The sequence below is a fragment of the Piliocolobus tephrosceles genome, chromosome 7, assembly GCF_002776525.5.
Source record: "Piliocolobus tephrosceles isolate RC106 chromosome 7, ASM277652v3, whole genome shotgun sequence".
In the NCBI taxonomy this organism is placed as follows: Eukaryota; Metazoa; Chordata; class Mammalia; order Primates; family Cercopithecidae; genus Piliocolobus; species Piliocolobus tephrosceles.
This window is the reverse complement of record NC_045440.1, coordinates 103057444-103076704: the sequence shown is the minus strand read 5'-3', so window position 1 is coordinate 103076704 and position 19261 is coordinate 103057444. Positions and strand designations below refer to the sequence as shown.

The 19261-nt window shown below is 38.3% G+C and overlaps 1 protein-coding gene across 1 annotated transcript in view; it reads left to right on the top strand.

Moving 5' to 3' along the window:
- Positions 1-19261, top strand: part of LOC113224949 (vacuolar protein sorting-associated protein 13B-like) — a 753925-nt gene that overhangs the window by 629614 nt on the left and 105050 nt on the right. The window contains exons 29-31 of the mRNA XM_026454950.2: positions 5652-5848; positions 16319-16500; positions 18226-18575. Of these exons, the coding sequence (XP_026310735.2) occupies positions 5652-5848; positions 16319-16500; positions 18226-18575 (729 nt within the window). The remainder of the gene's footprint in view (positions 1-5651; positions 5849-16318; positions 16501-18225; positions 18576-19261) is intronic.

Below are 19261 nucleotides of genomic sequence, written 5' to 3'. Positions count from 1 at the left end.
TTTAAATTTTTAATAGAGGTTTCATTTGGAGTGAATTTATTAATATGCCTTTGTTAACAGAGAAAAAATAGGGCACATAAAGGAAAATTCTGACGCATAACTGGCATACTTTGGTATGTATCTCCATAGTAGTTATCTATTGTTTTCTGAATTTTCAGAGTAGCTGAGAATATTCCAGCTGAAGTATGTAACTACAGAGCCAGCCTCACACAAGTTGTGAACTAAATAAAGTTTTTCTTTGGCATTCTTCCACATCTCTTATTTTAGGCTCCCACAATTCCTCCTTTCCTAAGCCCCACTGTTGGTACAGGCCACATTCATTGCCCCTAAGCTACCTAATGGCTTCACACAGCAGTTCCCGGCTTGGACTGCCTTTTATTATGGACCTACTTCAACCCTCACCTTGTACTTCAAACTTACTGGTGCTTTTTCCTTAAGGTCCTACTCTGCCTTCCAGTGTGCCAGCTAATTTTTATAAGCTGTTATATATTTATTTGAATGCAGAATTTCAGGAGACAATGCCAGAAACAAGTATTTTTTGCATATTTTCTGTATAACCTCTCCACCAAAAAGATTATGTTGAACTTTACGTTCCATTGTTTGAATTACCAAAAACAATAGGTATATTAATATGCTTTTTCTTTTGGGGGGGATGATAGGCAGTTTTATATTCTTTGTTGTACTTGTGTTTATGCAACATTTTATAATAAACACATTTTTTAATTTTTTATTTTTAGTATGAGTACATAATCATATATATTTATGGTATGGGACACATGTAATGTTTTGATACAGACATAGAATAAATAAGATCTCATATTTAATAGCACAGCAAGGTGACTATATCGTTAAATTATTAATATGCTTTTTCTCAACTAATTTGTCCTTCCCTGTCCACTGAGTTTTTGTTGTTTGTTTGCTTGCGTGTGTTTTTTTTCTGTTTTTTTTTTTTTTTTTTGAAACAGGGTCTCCATCTGTTGTCCAGGCTGGGTGCCGTAGCACAGTCATGGCTCACTGCAGCCTCGACCCCCTGGGGTCAAGTGGTCCTCCCACCTCAGCCTCCCAAGTAACTGGGACCACAAGAACATGCCATCATGCCCAACTAATTTTTTTTTTTTCCTGTAGAGACAGGGTCTTACCGAGTTGCCCGGGCTGATTTCAAACTCCTAGGCTCCAACAATCCTCCTGTCTCCACTTCCCAAAATACTGGAATTATAGGAATTAGCCACTGCAACTGGCCTCCACTGAGATTTCTATATGTCTCTGTAGGGATTTATACTCCAGTTACCATATCTCTTCCACCCTTGGTTGTTATGAGTGTCAAACCACAGGGCAGACTCACTGGCAGTCCAGAGAGTAGTTAAGCAAAGATGTATAATGATATATTCCTTTATCTCTGTAGTCATAGCATATATGGAGGGCCACACCTTAACAGGTATGTAGCAGAAAATAATATTGAACTGTGGGTACAGTGTTCCTGAACATCCAGATCCATAATTTATTATTTTCTTGCCAGAAGTCCAATCTATTATTAAGAAATCTAATAATCAGAACTCTTACAACTTCCCTGATTCTAGTAACAACATATAAGCTTCCACAGTGTTCTTTGAGCATGAGAGGGGTAAATAATGGCTAACATTTCTTAAGATCTTACCATGTGGTATTAAATAAAATGCTTTGTCTCATTTAATCTTTACGAAAATTCATGAGGGTAGCTATATTCTCATCCCCTTTTTACATATATGGGAACTTGTGTTAGAAAAATTAATTTGGGACTGGCACAGTGGGTCACACCTAGTATCCCAGCACTTTGGGAGGCCAAAGTAGGAGGATTGCTTGAGCCCAGAAGTTCTAAACTAGCCTGGGCAACGCAGGGAGACCCTGTCTCTACAAAAAAATACAAAAATTAGTCAGGCATGGTGACACATGCCTGTGGTCCCACCTACTCGGGAGACTGAAGTGGGAGGATTGCTTGGGCCAGGGAGGTCAAGGCTTCAGTGAGCTGTGATCACGCCACTTCACCCCAGCTTGGGCAACAGAGTGAGACCTTGTCTCAGAAAAGAAAAAGAAAAATTAATTTTCCCAAGAAAAAGTTAATGAAACTAGGATTTGAATCCCAATAGATCTGATCCAAAGTTCATGCTTTCAACTTCTATACTTCTTTGTGGAGAATCTTTCATGTGCCAGAGATGGTTTGAACCACCCAGTATGTGTACATTCATTCATTCATTCATTCATGAATTATTCATTCATTTATTCAGCAATTCTTTTTGAACATTTGCTGTATTCACTTTCCCAGGTGCTGTGAAAATTCAAAGCTTAGCCAAATGGAAATCATTCCCTCAAGGAATGTGTCCACCAGAGAAGATGTCATGTACAGAAATAACTATAACATAAAGTATACAGTGATTAGCACTGTAAAAGACATCTCCATTTTAAAAAATTATTTGTGTTCAGAAAAGGGAAAGGATTTTTCCATCGGGGGAGGTGAAAAGGCTGAGATAGGTGGTGGTCGATTTGGTTATTGATTGATGTAAAGGATTTAAACATGAGACAGTGAGAAAGTAAGGGGTATAGAGGTATTTCAGGCTGAGAGAAAATATAGGAACAATAACCCAGAGAAAAGAAGTTAGAGAAAATTATGTCATGGAAAACAAGAAAAAAGAAAATTTCAAGAAATGGTGGCTAAAAGTGTAATACCATGGATATGTCACTTAGCACTAACCAGAACGTGTGCTTCTATTTCATGACATTTGCCCTCTTCTGCATATCCATTTTGTTCTCCCCTCTTCCTTCCAGCATCTCATCATATATGGATGCTCAAGTCACTGTTTAAAGAAAAGAAACTTAATTATAGGAGGAGGTAATGTTTATTTCAACATTTATTCCTGTTAAAAGATTGAGAATTACTTACTTAGGAAACAAAGGTTAAGGAGCAATCTATTCATTAAAGAAGCTTTTTTGAGATCCCATTATGTCCTCAAAAGTGTGTTAGGTGCTAGGAATATTTTTTTAAATCATGTGCCATTTCTGCCCTCAAGGATCTTAGAGTCTGCTAAAGGAGACAAACATATAAATAAGTAATTACAAAATATAGTGAGTCCTATGTTAGAGTAGTGTACTAGGTATAGACATGACAGAGAGAGGCAGTGATCAGTTCTGAGGATGGTAATTAGGGAATGCTTCCAAAAAAGGAAATACATCTGAGCCACTCTTTTATTTTTCAAGACAAATAGAATTAACCCACATGTTCTTATCCTAAACAAACTACTTTAATGTGTCCTAGATGTCTTTTGTGTTAATACACAGAGATATTCTTTTTTTGCCCAGGCTGGAGTGCAGTGGCGCAATCTTGGCCCACGGCAACCTCCACCTCCTGGGTTTAAGCAATTCTCCTGTCTCAGCCTCCTGAGTAGCTGGGACTACAGGCACCTGCCACCACACTCAGCTAATTTTTGTATTTTTAGTAGAGACAGGGTTCCTCACCTTGTTGATCAGGCTGGTCTCGAACTCCTGACCTCAGGTGATCCACCCCCTTGGCCTCCCAAAAGTGCTGGGATTACAGGCATGAGCCACCACGCTTGGCATAGAGATATTCTTTATTCATTTTAACAGTTGTGTAGAAATACATTCTATAGATCTGCATGTTACATGTAACCAATCTATTGACAGATATTCGACTTGTTTCACCTTTTCTTATTAATAAACATAGTACTGAAGTACATACACACGCATGTGTATATACGTATATATGTGTGCACACACTCCTTGCTTTGGAATCTCTGTAAAACAAATTCTTAGAAGCATACTTCCTAGGAAAAAAAAAAAGTTTTGGCTGAGCATGGTGGCTCATGGTTGTAATCCTAGCACTTTGGGAGGTTGAAGCAGGTGGATCACCTGAGGTCAGGAGTTCGAGACCAGCCTGGCCAACATGGCGAAACCCCTTCTCTACTAAAAATACAAAAATTAGCCAGGCGTGATGGCACCTGCCTGTAATCCCAGCTACTCAGGAGGCTGAGGTAGAAGAATTGCTTGAACCCGGGGGCGGAGGTTGCAGTGAGCCGAGATCGTGCCACTTCACTCCAGCCTGGGTGAAAAAGCAAAAGTCTCTCTCAAAAAAAAAAAAAAGTTGTTTTTTCTCATGCTTGTACGGTACTTAGACCTGTCAGTCTTCTTCAACTGAAAGGTTAGTAAATAAAATATTACATTATTGTTTTAATTTGAATCTCTTTGCATATTGGTGAAGTTGAGTATCTTTTTATCTTTTTGTGTTTACTGGCTGGTTATATTTTTTCTTCTGTGATCTAATTGCTGTGAGGGTCTGGGATTTTACCCAGTGCAAGCTAGTAAGTTATCTTGTTAGTGTTTCATGGGTGCTGGCAGAAGGAATAAGACTGCTGGTCAGAAGCAAAGAACTCTATTGCTTGTGGCATGGCAAGCAGCATGAGCACCATGTTTTCATTGGTTCCCCTTGTTCCCAAGTCCCACAGGCATGATGCAGAAGCGCCCCCAGGGGGATGTTCTGCTTGCAGTAGACATTTGGCACAGTTGAGGAACTTGTAAAATTGTCTTCTCTGTGATTATGTATCATTTTCTCATTGATTTGTAAGAGCTGTCTCCCATCAGAATGAATATTCCTTCACCTGTCATCGAATGTTACCTGTCTTATCCCAGTTTACTGTTTTAATTTTGATTTTGTCATGGGTTTCATGCCATACATACAAAAGTCTACCCTATTATAACATTTTTGAAATATTAGCATGTTTTTTTCTCTTACACTCTTACACTTTCACTTCTTAGCCTTCAGCAATTTTAATCATTTTGGAGTTTACTTTTGTGTAAAGAATGATGTAGGGACCCCCTTTGTTTTACCAAGTGACTAGTCAGTTCTTGCAAACTTCATTTTCCATCTTTCTCCTACTTATTTGATGTGGCACCTTCGTTACCTTTTTTTTTTTTTTTTTTTTTTTTGAGACACAGTCTTGCTCTGTTGCCCAGGCTGGAGTGCAGTCACTGGTGTGACCGCTGATCACTTCAACCTCTGCCTCCTGGGTTCAAGTAATTCCTCTGCCTCAGCTTCCCCCAGTAGCTGGGATTACAGGTGCATGCCACCACCCAGCCAACTAATTTTTGTATTTTTAGTAGAGACGGGGTTTCACCATGTTGGCCAGGCTGGTCTCAAACTCCTGACTTCAGGTGATCTGCCTGCCTCAGCCTCCCAAAGTGCTGGGATTACAGGCACGAGCCACTGTGCCTGGCTGGCACCTTCATTACATAGTAAGATTTTGTCTGTACTTAGCCCTTTCTCTGCTATTGTATTCTTTTAATCTATTTGTATGTTACTACACTAGCCTTATCTTTTACTTATTATGGGTTTATAATACATTTAACACCTTGCAGAATTTGTTATCCATTATTACTTTTAAAATTTTGGCTGTTTTTATGTATTATTCTTGAATTGTTCTTTAAAAATAAACAGGATGAATATATAATAATATGAAAAGAAATCCTAAACTACTGTCTTTTATAACCTTATTCTCCTCTAAAGGTCTTAATGCTATAACTTTTATAAAGGTTTAATATGAATTTCAACAAATATAAAAGCATAGTTTCTATTTGCAAGTTCTAAATTTTTTTTTATTTTAACATAGGTTCCTTGTAGCTTGGAATACTGGGATGAACTCCAGAAGGTTTTTGTTGCATTTAGAGAATTTAGTCTGTCTGAAAGCAAAGTTTGTGAACTGCAGTTGCCAGATGTCAATCTTGTGAATGACCAGAAGACATTAGTATCTTCAGATCTTTGGAGAATTGTCTTGAACAGCAGTCAAAATGGAGCTGATGACCAAAGGTAATTCAGTGAAAGATGAGATGATAGTATTACACTGGGAAACAATGGTCAAGTCATCTTTTCGTATCTAGTGACCCCTCGCTTAACTGTAGCTCAGCTGTCTAGCAGCTGCATCTGTCTGAACAACAGATGAGAACCACAAAGAAAGACAAAATCTGATGTTTCAAAGTCTGTGTACTCAAAATCCTGTGTTTTTACTCATAATACAGCTCTGTGAGCCCTCACTAAGAACCTGTTCCTTAAATATAAAAAAGAAAAAAATGCAAAAAAGCAAACTTAAACAAAAAGTCTAGTCATCCTGAACCTCAAAATAGGAATACAGTCATACACACACCTCAACAGAAGCTTAATAACATCATAATCAATATGAGTAATGATTATCCTGGGGCATTAAAAGAAATGTTTTTAAAAAATTGAATTGTCTCCTTCTAAAAGGTAAATTTTAGAAATATTTTCATCTTAATTGGTTTTTTAAAACTTTAAAAGACAAGCCTCCCCTGGGCGACAAAGTCCAGCTCTCTCTCAAAAAAAAGGAAAAACGACAAGCCTCCAGACACTAAGAAACTTGTGTAGCTAACCAAAATAACTCATACCCAAAGGATTTTATACAGATAAAGTTTTATCTACCTATAAAGCTTCATTGGCAATAAAGAATCCCTAGAACTGGCTGGGCAAAGTGGCTCACAGTTGTAATCCCAGCACTTTGAGAGGCCAAGGCGAGTAGACTGCTTGAGCCCATGAGTTTGAGATCAGCCTGGGCAATGTGAAACCCCACCTCTATAAAAAATACAAAGCTAGCTGATCGTGGTGGCACACAACTGTAGTTCCAGCTACTTGGGAAGCTGTTGGGGAAGGGATCTCTTGAGCCCCAGAGGGTGAGGCTGCAGTGAGCCGTGATCTCACCACTGCACTCCAGCCTGGGTGACAAAGCGAGACCCTGTCACACACACACACACAAAATCACTAGACCAGATTATCCTCATTTCAGTTTTTGCCTACTTAACACATCCACTAATTTACAGTAGAGAAAAATAGCTTAAGTAATCTATTCTTCAGTACTTCTAGCTTATGCACACCTGCTAAGCCCCTTTGCTCATGCCCCCATAAAAGACAGTAAACAAAGTAAACCACAACCAGTGGAACAGTTTTCTTGGATCAAATACTATCGCATGTACTGTGAGGCTATGCTGTTCATTGCTGTGGATGCCCTACGTGCCACTTCTCCTGATGGGCTGGCTTAGTGTTGTTATCTTATTCCTTTTATGTAATACCTTCTTCTTTCCCTGGAAACAACGTTCTGACAGTAACAGAAAAAAAAACCATCCACCATTCCAGTACCTTGCAAATCAAATGTTTTTTCTTTTCTCTGTTACCGTTATTTTTGCCCGTATGTGTACATGCTTTTACAAGGTTATAATCATAGCACACCACTTTGTATTCCAGTTCCTACTTTTTATTATAAATTATTGTGAATACTTTTTCTTTGGAAATATTTATTTTTATTAATATATGTTGACTGAAGAACATTTGGAAAATAAAACAATACTGCCCATAATCACAAGGAGATAACTTCTGTTAACATTTTGGTTTGTAGCCTCATAGTCTTTTTCATTGATTATTTTGTATGCTTGATAATAATGTTTTGTGTTTTATATTTCATATATTCTAGTTCTAGGTCATTTGGGCTCTTTAAAAATATTTACTTTCCTAACAGTTTAGTTAGTATTATAGAATTACTGAAAATATATTAGAAGTAGTGTTTTAATTTTACCTGCATATAGTTCAGCAATAAAAAGAACACCCATCCTGTGATGAATTATTTCATGGATGGAAAGATTGCCTTTTCTAAGTTTAGGTTATCTCAGAAATGCCAGGAAATCTCAGAAGACAGAGCTACGGATAACTAAATTGATTTTTTTAAATCTGAGTTTTATTAATAGTATCAAGTTAGAAATGACTTCTTGATTCTAATTATGAAGTAATGCATTTCCATCATCGAAAGAAGCATTGTAGAGAATGTTAATATCTCTGAATCTGAAACATTTATAAAAATTATTTTTGTGGTAAGCTTAGCAGTATAGAAATGTGGAGCCTTTAGGAAACAGAAATTTAGGTAGACAATCAAATTCAGGCAATTTTTCACCAAGCGTCTGACATTGTAATCACAAATCTTTGTCCTCACCAGGGATTTTCACCTTACCTAATATTTCACAATCGATCTCACTTTAAATTGTTTGAGATTAATCATTTTTCAGATAGAAATTGATATTAATGAAATTAAATTAGAAGAGTTGGTTTAAAAGTCAACATAATAAAACAATATTAAGGATTATATTTGTTTCATCCAATTTCTAGCAAGAAAAGAGTAATGATTTGATAATATGTCAATATTTCATGCAGACAGAAAGCTTTTACAGTTAGCCTCAGTATATTCTGTCACATGAGAAATCTAAATCTGGACAAAAACCTGGTACTTTTATTATTAGAGATTGTCTTATAAAGGATGGTCTCAGTGCTGAGAAGGATTTACATCAGACTATTGGACATTACTGAAAGAAAGGTCACAAAAATACATCCCATGAAGCCTAATTTAAAAAGAGGAGCCTCTTGCCTATAATTTGAGATGCAGTTTTAATGTTCCTGTGGTAATGGCATCACTCTAAATATGTAAATAGAGGTAGCATTTAATAGAGATAGAAGACCTCTATTCCACCTTTTTTTTTTTTTTTTTTTGAGACGAAGTCTTGCTCTGTCACCCAGGCTGGAGTGCAGTGGCGCGATCTTGGCTTACTGCAAGCTCCACCTCCCAGGTTCACACCATTCTCCTGCCTCAGCCTCCCGAGTAGCTGGGATTACAGGAGCCTGCCATCATGCTTGGCTAATTTTTTTGTATTTTTTTTTAGTACAGATGGGATTTCACTGTGTTAGCCAAAATGGTCTCGATTACCTGACCTCGTGATCCACCTGCCTCGGCCTCCCAAAGTGCTGGGATTACAGGCGTGAGCCACCGCACCCGGCCTATTACACCTTTCAAGGTGGAAGACCTAGGTTTAAGGCCTGGCTCCATCACCATTATGCTATTTGGTGTTGAGAGATTGATTTGTAAACTGAGACTTTAAGGAATGAATAGGCACTAACCAGTTCAATGGATGACAGGGAGCCACCGGTGCAAATGACTGAAGACAAAAAAGAGTCAATAATTGACGGGGCTCAGTGGCTAACATCTATAGTCCCTGGACTTTGGGAGGCTGAGGTAGGAAGATGGCTTGAGCCCAGGAGTTCAAGACCAGACTGGGCAATATTAGTGAGACTTTTGTCTCCACAAAAAAAATGTGAAAATTAGCCAAGCATAACGGTGCATGCCTGTAGTCCCAGCTGATCAGGAGGCCAAGGTGGGAGGATTGCTTGAGCCCAGGAGGCAGAGGTTGCAGGGAGCCGAGATCACACCACTGTACTCTAGCCTGGGTGACAAAGTGAGACCTTGTCTCAAAAAATAAAAAATGAGTCATTAGTTAGGTTCCTATATCTTTCACTAATGGTTTGCTTGATCATATTACGGTTTTTGGGAGGGAGCATTTGAATTAAATGTTGACCTTTATAGTACTGACCTTTGAAAGCCTTCCCCTTCTATTTGCTGTACACTGGACTAGAGGCAAGGGATGCAGCCTGTGGAGCCCTGGTCATGCTATCCATTTCAGCTGTTTATCTTACTCTCATCACGTATGTATTTGTCCACACCCATTGCCTGTTTCCAAAGCCTAAGTAAACCTCTTATCAGTCAGATTCTGACAGGAAACAGATGGCTACTCAGACTGGGTGACTGGGGAGAGTTTAATGAACTACAAAAGTGTGGGCTAGGAACCCTGGGAAACTGTCCCAATCTTAGGCCAAAAGAAGCCAAGTGATAGAGCCATTATCAAAACTCTAACTCAGAGTTGATGTTTGTAACTATGTTTAGTAGAGGAACACAGCTAATGTACAGAGTTCTGGCTACAAAGGAACCGGGAAAATACATACCCTTACCTCACTCCCCTTGTGCCTTCTAAGGCACCTTGTGGGTACCTCCCACTGACTGAATCCAAGGATAAGCCAGAGGACAAAGTAGCTTGTTGGTGCAGCCCAGAAAGCTCCCTTCTGGAGGCAAAGAAGAAGATGGGGAATGGTAGAAGGTGGGTCAAGAGAGCAAACAGAAGACATCCAGCAAGCACACACTCTTATTTGCAATTGGCAGCTTCTTACCAGGTGACTAGCCCTGGGAGGAAGAAAAGGGAAAAGGAGTCGTGAGCCCTACTCTCTTGGGCCACACTGGCAGGTTCCCTGGGTTTGAAATCAATCAGGTGTCTTCTGATGGATCAGAAGAACTTTTTACTTTATTTATTCCCTCTTACCTTCACCCCTAAAGAGCTAATTCCAGAAATACTTATTTTGGCTATGGAAAGTCACACAAATTACAGACATTTATCATATAACACAATAGTAACTGCAGATCTCAATATGTCTGTCTGGTTAATTCTGTATACGTTGTTTGATGATAATGTTAAATTCTTGATCTGTGCCAAGACTTTGGTACTTTCCTGTCCATGTTTCATGGTCATCTTCTCACAATATTAAAGCATGTGAGAGCAGATTGCTTATAAGGACTTTTTATTCCTACCCCCAAAACACTGACTTATGACAGAAGGCATCTTGGAAAGAGAAATGGCTTAAGGGTGTATGGCTCTTTCTTCATGTGATAAAAATTAAACCTCTGGTGAGTTGTATGGAGTGCTTCCATCTTTGGATGTGCTTTTTAATATATATATATATATATTTTTTTTTTTTTCTTCCTACTCCCTTAAGATCTCATTAAAGAAATCACTGTCCACTCATATTTTGGAATCTTTGAGACAGTGATCCACAGCCTGTGTGTGTATGAGTGTGTGAGTGTGAAGAGCTCCTTTTCATTTCCCAAAGCCTTGATTCTTGTATATATAGACAGTGGAGGAATCAGAGAAAGCGCAATGATGGATAAGTCCCTGAATCATTTCTTTTCTCTCTGCTGGTTGAACTCTCTCCTCCCAAAAAGTGACAGTGGCCTTCTAGATATTGTTTCTCTTGATTTGGCTACTTGGGTCTGCGCTTTTAGATGTATCTAGATTTTTGGGTAATTCGTTTAGTGTTATAAGCCATTTATACATAAATCTTGACGTTTGGAACTGCTTTGTCACCTGTGTTTCTAGTTACACACTTGTATAATCCAGGATTTATCCAGAAAATTTTTTCCTTTACCCTTCCCTAGGGCTAAAGCTGAGTTCTTGTCTTCTCTTCCTTGAGTGGAAGGAATACTTACATTTTTCCCCAGGTTTGCTTTTGAGGCCCTTTGCTATTTTCTTTTAGTTGGTGATTGAGCTCTGTATACGAAGTCCTCCAGAGAATTGGCCTTTGCCATGTAGTCGTTCTTGCATACACAGTCCCTAAAGTACTCAGGTGCTGCTCAGGTCTCGGAGTTCTTGGATGATGGTACTTATGAGCTCTCTATGTCGTGTTGCCTACTCTGTGAACCTTGGGAGATTACTCTTCCTTTTTTTTTTTTAAGTTAGATTTAAAGGAGTGTTTTACCTGAAGGCTCATTTAAGGTTATTTTTCAAACTACAAATTGGAGCACATTCATGGATTATGAAATAGCTGGTTACAACTGGAATTTTTTAAATAACATAAAATAGAAAATAGTTTGAAAAAGACAAATATTATATGATTCTACTTATATGAGATCCTAAGAGTAGTCAAATTCATAAAGGGTATAGTGGTGGCTGCCAGGGGCTGTGGGGAGGGAAGGATGGGGAGTGAGGGTTTAATGGACACGGAGTTTCAGCTTGGGAAAATCAAAAAGTTCTAGAGATGCATGGTGGTGATGGTTGCACAGCAATGTGAATGTACTTAATGTCACTGAACTTTACACTTTAAAATGGTTAAAATGATAAATTTTATGCTATATATGTTAATATATTATCACAATAAAAAATAGTGTGTGTCATATTTTCAGAAAACCTTTTCCCCTGTTTTATATGTGTATACTGGATTACAGTAAAAGTGTGCTCGTTATTTTGAGTTAGGGTTAAGACATTTGAAAAACAACCATTGTAAGGAGTGGAAGAAACACAGTGCAACAGGCACACACGTCCTCCTGCATCCTCTCTCACCCACTGAGCACTCTCCTGGGATGGACAGAGCAGTGTTCATGCAGTGGGTAGGGGAGAATTTATGTGAACCAACGTTGAGAGACAGTGCCCCATTGAGATGAATGCCAATATGCTGTTGTGAGATCTCTCTTAGGAAGCTAAAGAGAATCAATTAACATTAACCTATGTAGCCAGTATGGTACCTTGTCTTGCCAACAAGAAAAAGAAGAATGAATTTTTTTCATCATTTTTTTTAGTCGAATGGTAGACATCATGCTAAGTAGTGTTATATGCAGTAACTCATGTAATATTTGAAAAAGGTAGGTCTAATTTCTGTCCTCATTTTATAAGTGAAAAATACTGAGATTTAGCCAAGTGAAATAACTTGCCTAATACTACAATATAAATTATAGCAGTGTATACATTTCATTCTGGGTTCTCCTACCTTGGTCATTCTCTGCTTAATCTCACAATCATGGTGGAAAGCAAGGAGGAACAAGTCACGTCTTAATCTCTATGCTATATTATACTACATTATAAAATCTTTATTACCATAAAGGGATCCTTACAGAAGTGACATTCAGGGCTGGATCTTTAGGGATTGTGCCTGGGTCCCCACAGTGCCATTAAGATAGGATCAGTCTACATCTAGATGTACTGGACACTCCTTGTTTAAATAATTGATCCCCTCTATAGGTCACTCAGGACAGTTGGTAAGTAATTCTTTGGCTAAAATGAAGGTATAAATAAGACACCTGCCATCCTTCTCACTGTCTAGAATGCTTCCACTGTTCTAAAATAACACTTAAATAACCCTCTGAATAAATTACTGAATCGTGAATTGTGTTTATTACTATTTGAGAGGTCTTGCTTCTAGGAGCTATTTTCCAGCATGTTAAAAGTGAAGAGCACCAGATAATTCTGTGAACACTGCCATTGGCCATGAATTTGACCTGTTTTGAAAGTCTTTTGGGAAAAGCGGAAGTATTGAAATACAAATACTATAAGTTGTGAGATTTTTTTACTTTTCTTTTTCTGCTTATTATACATCTGATGTTTGACCTTTTGAGATCTGAATCAGATTAAAGTCCACTGTTGTACCTAATTAGGGAAATTATACAAATGTAGCTACTGCAAGTCTCTAGCAGAATCATCACTCATATTTATGACTATTTAGTCGTATTGTACTTAGATCATTTTAATCCTTAGGTAAAAGATAAACACATACATGCTACTTTTATAGTATATAATGGTGATTTAAGTTAAGAATATAAAAAACTATAAATGTGCTAATGTAAAATAGAGTTAAAGTATATTCAAATTACATATACCACATTATGTGTTTAAGAAGTGTGTGATTTTGTTGACTCCAGTTTTTAAGTAAAAGTTTTGATTTTTGCATACAGATTAACCTAGTAACCATTTTAGTCAGGATTTCAAGATTGAAGGAGTATTGCTGACTAGAGTAGTGATACTAGCACTAATGCTTACTGGAGTATGATTTTATGATTCAGGAGCTACTGTATATACCTAAAAATATGTCTTACCATTGCTTTGTGCATTTAATTTAGGAAAAGTGAAGAATCAACCAATTTGTTACAAGTAAAGATTGTATTAGATACTCATGATGTTTTAGCAAACTTTTGCAATATATTATAATATTTGCCACTCTCAGGAGATAGAAAAATAAGTCTTGGAAAATATCAGAGTGTCAAAAACTGTAATTGGCCAGAAAAATGCTTCAGATAAACCCCTCAAACTGTGTACCCATTTTTAAAAACTGGTCCCATAGAACTCTTGCCTGGATTTTTAGTAATATTTTGACTAATATTGTGCACTATTTCTAAAAACTTACATGAGTAGTACAAGGGAAAGAGTTCAAATGCGTAAAACACATGTACAACTAATATATCTTCCTCTTTCTGAATAAATACAAGTTTTAATTTTATCTTGCCAATGAAATCTTTTGTTAACTCTACAAATTCCTAGAAAGTTACTTGGATTACTGTGCTCATTATAGATGTTTTAAGAATATACTTAGCTGTTTTTTTGTGCATAGTCAATAACCTAGTGCTCCAAAGTCTGTTTTCTTTGTCTGCAATGGAGATTTACTAGCATTGCAGTAAATGCTTACACCACAAAACTAAACTCTTTGAGGTTAAACAACTCAGTAAACATGTTGGAATGCTCCTAGCTTTCATTTTCACCAGCCTGTTTCACAACCTCTTTCAAAACCCAATGGAAGATTCACACCTCTGAAAATCCCACATGATTCACCCATGCCATTAAGTTCCTCTTGTGTTTCCACTCTGGCAGCACTTCCCGCTTGCCTATTCCTGGGGGTTGGTTCTGTTTGGTAATTTTTGTAAATGTCTATGTACTGAGTATCACCAGTTAGACTGTGAGTTCTTTGAAAATCAAGGATTTCTTTCTTTAGTGTTTCCCGTCACAGTTCTTCCTAGGACACTGTAAATCACATTGCTTGTCCTTAGGCTCCTCATGGATTTGGGAGCCAGGCTGTGATAGCTACAGAGCATATTTCAGCATGAAAAGAAGGGAGTGAAAGACAGTGAGTAGTGGGGAAAGGGCAACATCGATTCAGTGATCTACAGTTAACAGGACAACATCAATTCAGTGATCCACAATTAACAGGATTGTTATTCTCCTCCAACAATCCCAAATTCCCAGGTTTTGTGCTCCTGTTAGTATTAATGCAATCTAGGCAGCATGCTTCCTGTGCACAGCAGCAGAGCAGCAGCCACCATGTGCAGACATCTTCCCTTCTATGGATACCTTCACTATTCACTTTTAATCAGATTTAATTCGTTTTAATCAGATTTAACTCATATAAGCTGGGAGTTGTGGCTCACGCCTGTAACCCCAGCACTTTGGGAGGCCAAGGTAGGTGGATCAATTGAGGTCAGGAGTTCGAGACCAGCCTGATCAACATGGTGAAACCCCATCTCTACTAAAAATACAAAACTTAGCTGGGCATGGTGGCAGGCGCCTGCAATCCCAGCTACTCGGGAGGCTGAGGCAGGAGAATCACTTGAACCTGGGAGGCAGAGGTTGCAGTGAGACAAGATCGTGCCACTGCACTCCAGCCTGGCCTGGACAACAAAACGAGACTCCGTCTCAAAAAAAAAAATAAAGATTTAACTTGTATAAAATAGTGTTAAGAGGATGGGCAAGAGAGGACCCATGCATTGTAATTGTCCATGGGACCCTAATTCTTCTGGACAAGGTCATAACTTTTATGGCATCCATTACAGTAGGGAGTGAGTGCTTAATGAAGAATATTGACTGATCCCTGTGGGAATATGGGTATGGACAATCTGGAGAAGTAAAACAAAAGTGAAATATTTGGCCAGGCGCGGTGGCTCACGCCTGTAATCCCAGCACTTTGGGAGGCCGAGGCGGGCGGATCATGAGGTCGGGAGACCGAGACCATCCTGACTAATATGGTGAAACCCCGTCTCTACTAAAAATACAAAAAATTAGCTAGGAGTGGTGGCGGGTGCCTTTAGTCCCAGCTACTCAGGATGCTGAGGCAGGAGAATGCTGTGAATCTGGAAGGCAGAGCTTGCAGTGAGCCTAGATCGCGCCACTGCACTCCAGCCTGGGCGACAAAGTGAGATTCCGTCTCACAAAAAAAAAAAAAAAAAAAAAAAAAAAAAAAAGGGAAATACTTATGGTGACACTGAAGCATTGTGTTTTTGAGTGGCAGAGTCACAATCTGAACTGCATTGATCTTAATAACAGAACGAATGGCCCATAAGTTTTGTGAGATGTGGATGGAAGCAAATTGATTTGGAGATAGATCAGCATGAGTTGGCATTTGAGGAATCCTTTGAAAGTTTTCTGTGAAGAATTCATAGAGAATAATCAACATGATTCCAGGCTAGAATGTAGTGCATGACAGCCTTGACCTGCTGTGCTTAAGCAATTCTCCCACCTCAACCACCGAGTAGCTGGGACTGCAGGTGCATACCACCACATCCAGCTAATTTTCTGTAGAGATGAGGTCTCACTGTGTTACCCAGGCTGGTCTCGAACTCCTGAGCTGAAGTGATCCTGCAACCTCGGCCTCCCAAAGTACAAGGATAACAAGCATGAGCCACTGCACCCGGCCAAAAACGAACTTAGTTTTTAAAAATAACTAATTTACTTGAGAAAATACAGAAGATTTGATAAAATATTGACTATAGAATTTTCAGTATTAGTTTTAGAAATCCTTATAAAAAGACATTTCACTCATGTAATATTGGGCAATTTTGGTTATTGAACTTCTTTTATCACTTCTTTCCCATAGCTCTACAAGTGAGTCTGGTTCTCAAAGCACTTGTGATCCACTTGTGACTCCAACAGCCTTGGCTGCCTGTACCAGAGTTGACTCCTGCTTTACCCCATGGTTTGTCCCATCCCTTTGCATTTCCTTCCAGTTTGCTCACCTGGAATTTCATCTTTGTCATCACCTTGACCAACTAGGCACAGGTACTCTTTTCTTTAGCATCAGAATAACATCCATTTAATACTTAACATTTTCTCTTGAGTGTTTTCAGAACAGAAGTCATCAGTCTTAGATAACGTATCTTCAGGAAGTATAAAGCGAGCAGTGGCAAAGTTATCCTGGGGTTGACTTGGCAACACAGGCATAACCTTTACTTCTGAACCAGCTTATGAACCTATTATATAAATTGTCAGTGGTATTGAGCTGACATGTTTTTGAATGCTACCTAATGAGAATTTTTCAAGGAAGTTAGTTTTACTATAATTCCAATTATGATCTTATATTAGTTCATTTTTCACGCTGCTGATAAAGACATACATGAGATTTGGAAGAAAAAGAAATTTAATGGATTTACAGTTCCACATGGCTGAGGAGACCTCACAATCAGGGTGGAAGGCAAGGAGGAGCAGGTCATGTCTTACATGGATGGCAGCAGGCAAAGAGAGCTTGTGCAGGGAAACTCCAGTTTTTATATAACCATCAGATCTCGTGAGACTTACTCACTATCAGGAGAACAGTGCAGGAAAGACGTGCCCCACTGATTCAATTGTCTCCCACCGGGTCCTTCTCACAACATGTGGGAATTCAAGATGAGATTTGTGTGGGGACACAACCAAACCATATCAGATCTCTTTGAAAGAAATATGTCTGTTCTTGTTCAGCATCCTGAGTCATTATATTAGTAGCAAATAGATTCCAAAAATACTTGGTATTGCCTGATTTCAAAAGCATGAGCACCTTCCACAAAAGATAGGCACAATCTCAAATTAATTTAAAGGGGTACCATGTTTACAAGTTTAGAAGGAAGTTTAAATTTTCCCACACACCAAAAGTGGCCTTTTATAAGTTTACTAATGTTATTTGAACAATTATTTCTCAATCTTTATGTTCTGTACCAAACCTTTTCTAGGTGATACATTTTGATTCATGTATTAGGTTTTTAACCTACATGTAATGAAGGGAGGAGGAGAAAATCAGATTAAAACCAAACATAGCTGGCCGGGCATGGTGACTCACGCCTGTAATCCCAACACTTTGGGAGGCCGAGGCGGGTGGATCATGATGTCAGGAGATCGAGACCTTGTCTCTACTAAAAATACAAAAAAATGAGCCAGGCATGGTGGCACGTGCCTGTAATCTCAGCTACTAGGGAGGCTGAAGCAGGAGAATCACTTGAACCCGGGAGGCAGAGGTTGCAATGAGCCAAGATCACACCACTGCACTCCAGCCTGGGCGACAGAGCAAGACTCTGTCTCAAAAAAAAAAAAAAAAAACATAGCTGCTGTTAAGCATCTTGCCTTTTCAGCAAAAATGGAGTTTAACCTGCTTTCTCTAACTCTCTTTGAGTCATATGTTTGTTTTGGTTTTTGAGATTCAATTGATAGATACAGAGCAGTTCTATAAAATTCTCTTTAGATGGATACCTGCTTTTCAGTTTATTTATTTGCTTCTGTGATCAATTTTTTGTGAAAGTAACTTTTGGACAATATATATTTAAGAGGCCTGATTGAACAAAACAGTTTTGTTTTCAGATATCAAATGGGAATCCAAAGATTATAATATCTTCAAGAAATAATTTGAATTTATTAAACACCTAAAACTAATTTCAATAATCAAAAAGTGAATAGTTTGAATGTCATTTCACCCATTATTTTCACAAAGTATTGGCTCATCTTAATTGCTGTCTTTCTTGTTTGTTTTCTCAACAGCTGCACCACAGTACCTACAGCCATTTGTTTCTGATAGAAATATGCCATCTGAACTAGAATACATGATTGTTTCCTTCAGAGAACCACACATATATCTTCGACAGTGGAATAATGGTTCTGTCTGTCAGGAGATCCAGTTCTCAGCTCAAGCAGACTGTAAACTTCTAGAGTGCAGAAATGTCACTATGCAAAGTGTGGTGAAACCGTTCAGCATCTTCGGGCAGATAGCAGTTTCCAGCGATGTAGTAGAAAAGCTGCTTGACTGCACCGTGATAGTTGATTCTGTATTTGTAAACGTTGGACAGCATGTAGTCCATTCTCTAAACACTGCAATACAAGCTTGGCAACAGGTATGCACATTCCATAACAGTTTACAATTTAGTCACATAGATCTTTTATTAGGTTCTGTATGCTATCACTTCTGATAATAAGTTAAACACAAACAAAAATGTGAGAGAATGAAGAATTTGATGGACACCATTATACTTGAGGCCTTCTCTGTTTTGGCAAAGTGATACATGTTATTTTGGAAACACTGGAGAATATGGGTTCTCTACACATGCATTGGAGATCATGCCCACATTTTTGTGACTAATGTACCACATCTGTGTGGAAAGTAACATATTCCCAGAAATTTTTTCCAAGTATTGTGGCTTTAGTTTGCCAAAGCTTCAACTTAGCTATGTATCAAATTGTCTAAGTGACCATTGCAGAAATAAAGAACCTGTGTGACCCTTTCTGATGATAAGCATTCCATCTTTTCAAACCAACAAACAAACAAAAAGCAGTGGAATGAAATATGTGAGTACAATACAGTCTTAGTTTTTTCCTCTACTCTCATTCTGACTTTTTGATTTGCTAAAAAGTACTGGATAATGGATTTTTTGAATCAATTAGAGAGCCTTGATTATTTTAATAATTGTTTAACTTTTATTTCTTATCAGAAATAAACCAAACCAAAAAAAGGGATGAAGTATAAGTCTGTGATAAGTGGCATATTTAAAATGGGAAACCTGTCCATGTCTGCTAGCACCAA